At 38.7% G+C, this 4174-nt stretch overlaps 1 protein-coding gene across 1 annotated transcript; it reads right to left on the bottom strand.

Moving 5' to 3' along the window:
* Positions 1–877: 877 nt before the first annotated feature.
* LOC107045503 lies at positions 878–2768 on the bottom strand. The gene is made up of 3 exons (XM_015267805.2): positions 2684–2768; positions 2535–2614; positions 878–2455 (listed from the first exon to the last, which is right to left on the bottom strand). Exon 3 carries the CDS (start codon positions 2448–2450, stop codon positions 1536–1538), a length of 915 nt encoding a protein of 304 aa, XP_015123291.1. The 5' UTR covers positions 2451–2455; positions 2535–2614; positions 2684–2768; the 3' UTR covers positions 878–1535.
* Between the last annotated feature and the right edge of the window lie 1406 nt (positions 2769–4174).

Below are 4174 nucleotides of genomic sequence, written 5' to 3'. Positions count from 1 at the left end.
ACTTTATCTGCCTTCAAGCCCAGTCGTCCAGCCATTTTGAAAATATACTCTGATCCCTCTGCCTGCTGTTCAGCAGTTAAAGTTCTGCCTTTCTCAGTTGGATCCAATAAATTAGCAGCCCAGTGGATTGGGCGAAGAGCCATATCTTCACGTTTCTTCAGACACTTCAACAGTTTCTTCCTCTCATCTTCATCGATAATTAAACGATTTGATGAATTTAAATGTGTCTCAAAGTGATCTCTGATCTGATTCATAGCAGAAGCAACTTCGCTGATTCTTGGCTGATCTGCCTGCAGCTTCCGAGTTCAGTCTGTCACGGGTTTCAATAAGTCTCTGAATTTTCTCAGCCTCGTCCAGAAGGTTCTATCAAGGAGGAGAGAGCTGATCTCCTCGTCTAAATTGTCTTTGACTTCTGGAGCAATTGCTAGAGCTTGAAGATGGTGCTTATTGTCTAGCAAACTCTCTGCACATACCACTATTGAACCAAATCGTGTGACACCTGGATTTTTGATTGTCTGAGCCTGAGATTTGTCACTCAACTGTTTCTCTAGGTTGTCCTTCTTAATTTTTGCAAAATTAGCTGATAAAACGTTGGATTTTTTAATAATGTTTACAATAGTTTTTGCAGATTTAATGAGAAGTTTCACTGAAGACAAATTTCCTACATCCTTCATAAGAAGGTTCAAAATGTGTGCAATGCAACCAAAGGCGGTGTTGCGGTTCGGGCGAATTCGAGTTTATTTGTTACTACAAATAAACACAGTCCGACCTAGTAGCCACAAAATAATATTTTTATTTAGTGGATACCTATACTTTAAAGTGCTGGGCACATCTGCACTTGCTATTCAGTCCTCGGGATCAGGGAAATAAAAGAAAATGAAAGAAAACCAATTTAATGATACTAGACTCGAAAATGATAACAATGGCCAAAATACAATAACTACTTACACCTCCCCCGCTCAACACTCACACTCATACATCCACTCGTTTTACAATTGCGTAGTCTTATCCTTATCACGACAGTGATCTCCGCGTCGTAGTTTTAACAAAAATAATTGATGAAAAGGTTGAATGTGTCCTTGCACGAAACTCCACTTGGGAAGAACGGGACCGAGTTATTGCGCACCTCGTTTGCCGGCTCCGGGAAGAGTTAGATTGTTTATAATAACGTGGGATTGATCACTACGAAGGTGTGCGTAGTTGTGATCAATGATAATCCCAAAATACTCGAGTTGACGATAACTGCCGGGCAGAGGGAATTTAACTGATTCCGGATTCAAGTATCAATCAATCTCGAGGAGTTCGCCCCTTTGTACGTTCCTTGATGAAGCTAGGACGAGACTGATTAATAATTCCGGAATCGGTATAGGCTGCAGTTCGGTCAATGTCCGGGTGCATTGGCCGAGCTGCTGATTCACTGGCATTTCGAAATAATATCTGGTGACAAGGCATTCCGTGGATGATGCCGTGTGGAGAATTGGGAAATCAATGCGATTTATTCGCTCGATTCGAAACAAAAAGAAAATAAATTCTTTTTATAATTTTGAATTCTCAAACACAACAGCGGCGATAGCTAACTCGATGTACTCCTCCTCGACAATTTTCCACGCTTTTTTCATGGCTGAAGCATTGTCCGTGCATACCGAGATGATTTTTCTAGCCCCAATTTTCTTAATTTGTGAGATGAGTTTTGCAGCAATCCACTCACCAGATTCAGAATCAGTGCCAGGAATGATTGAGGCAAAAAAAGCAGGTAGTGGCGTTGTGACACCGAAATTAACAATCCCTTCACTCCTAAGATTCGTCCACCCATCACACTGAAGATTCACAGTTTTAGCATTCTCAATACATCGATTGATTTCTGTCTTCACAGCATTGTACACTTGATCTAACAGGACATTTGATAAAATCCATTTGAAGGGACATTCGAATTTTGGACGCAAAAATCGAAAGAACGTGATCCAAAATGAATTTTCAGTGAGGCTCAATGGTGACCCCGAGGCAAAAATAGCAAAAGCCAGAAGATATTGGGCCTTCAGTTGGTCTTTCACTGAAATTTTGTCACAGAAGCCATCAAGAGTTGGTCCTCTGTCGGGCACAATGGGTACAGAGTGTTGACTGCTCTGAGATGCATTGGATTTTGATGATGATGCTGAGGAAATACTCTCGTTATCGCTACTATCATCACTGGAATCGTCTGACATCTCAGCACGTTTACGTTTTTTGTTGCCTTTCGATGTGCTTTTTTCTTTCTTACTCAGACGACTTTTGCAGAAAATTGACACATTTTCTGGACAATGTACACAATTTTCAGCCAGATGCTCAATCATTCTGGTACTATGATGTTTTCTCTTGTGCTTACACCACTTGCAATGCCATGTATTCATTTTTTCATTGGGCATTTTCCCCAAATCAACCCAATGCTCACTGACGAGCTTCTTCGAACGCATTGCAACTGGAACAACATTTTTCTCATTAATTTCACCTGTTTTATATTTTTTCAAGAAAAAAAAATTAATAATCTATAAACTCACCGGTATTTTAACACGTTCTTTGTCAGTTGATAACCTCAAAAAAGATAACCACACACCGTGTAATTGAGAATGCGTGACAGCTGAAATGATCGTTATTTCATGTATATTCTATATCTCCGTTGAGAAAAACGAATCATGAATCAACTTACCTTCCTTCCTTATCGTCAATTCCAAATCAATGGAATACAATTTCAATTTCCTCGATTTGTCCAAATGGAACTGTTTGTAATCGTCATGTGAAGCACACGCATGTGATCGTCGATCAACGGCCGTTTTTAATCGGGACTTTTCGAATTTCAATGTGGTGACATCTGTGATGCCACTACCTAGATGTGATTTGACCGTCATAGGGTAAAATCGTCACATTTTCGTCAGGTGACAATTGTCATGAATTCGTTGGTCAGTGACCGTGACTGACCGGTCATGTGACAAGTCACTGACGTGTCAGGTCATATTTCCCACATCCTTGCGCAACACCACAATTTTTCTGGGGCAGCACGGTAATTTTTCTGGTGCTAGACAATTGAACCCACTTTACCATGCAGCACGGTAATTTTTCAGTGAATTTGTCCTGAATAATTCTGGAATTTTTTTCTCCGTGTAGAATGTATGAAACTCACTTCTTTGATGTTGGGAAGAAATGATTCGCACTAGCCTCGGCGGGAATAGATAAACGATTTTTTTCTCATACACTGGGTTCTATATGATTTATGGCAATTATGGGATTTATGTTAACATTGATAACTTACCTAACGAAAGACTCTGAAAATAGACATAAAAAAGAAAGGTGATATGGGAAAAACTATACTGACTCGAAAGACTAGGCAAAATCTGGTCAACCCGGGCAACTGAAGGAAAATAAAACAAGCAGGGGTTCAGCCTTTTTCGTAGAAGCCATCTGACTGTTAATTTATGTGTTAAAATTCTTTTTTTCTTCTTTCATTTCTACCATTTCCATTGGTAGTCAGCTTCCGAATGATTTCAGCATGATAAAATTTGTTTTCCTTTTCAATATCCCTTCCTTACCCCCATCCAAACTCTTTCCGAAGCACTGTATCGCGTTTGTTAACGGTATGATGAAAACCTAGATTGGCAAAAAAAATTGATCAGATAGATGATGATGAGCTGAATCGGTTGAGTAGTTTTTGAGATATTTAAGAAAATAGATTTAGATATAAAATTAAATATCTCCTAAACTATCCATCCGATTTCGCTTATCTTCAATACGGAACATTTGAGTGCCAAGCGGAAAATTAATGCCAAATTTGAAGTTAATATATTGATTTTTTCGGAAGTTACAGTGTTAACAAGTGGTTTAAGCGAAAAACTGAAAAATGGAAATATCTCGGAAACTTTGTATGAACGGCTATACATATTTTTATCTATTGAGATAGGAGACATCGAGTCGAGTATTTTGAAGAAAGGGAAATTGAAAACCGTTGCGTATTTTTCAAGATATTCAAGAAAATAGATTTAGATATAAAGTTAAATATCTCCAAAACTATTGATCCGATTCAGCTCATCTTCCATACGAAACATTTGAGTGCCAAGAGGGAACTTCATGCCAAATTTCAAGTTAATATATTGATTTTTTCGGAAGTTAGAGTGTTAACAAGCGTTTCGAGCGAAAACCCGAAAAA

Source organism: Diachasma alloeum, unplaced genomic scaffold, assembly GCF_001412515.2.
Source record: "Diachasma alloeum isolate Michigan unplaced genomic scaffold, Dall2.0 Dall_scaffold_00963, whole genome shotgun sequence".
NCBI lineage: Eukaryota > Metazoa > Arthropoda > Insecta > Hymenoptera > Braconidae > Diachasma > Diachasma alloeum.
This window is presented reverse-complemented; position numbering and strand designations above follow the sequence as displayed.

Coding starts and splice junctions, on each gene's coding strand:
- LOC107045503 (XM_015267805.2), bottom strand. CDS start 2,450: ATGCGTTCGAAGAAGCTCGTCAGTGAGCATTGGGTTGATTTGGGGAAA.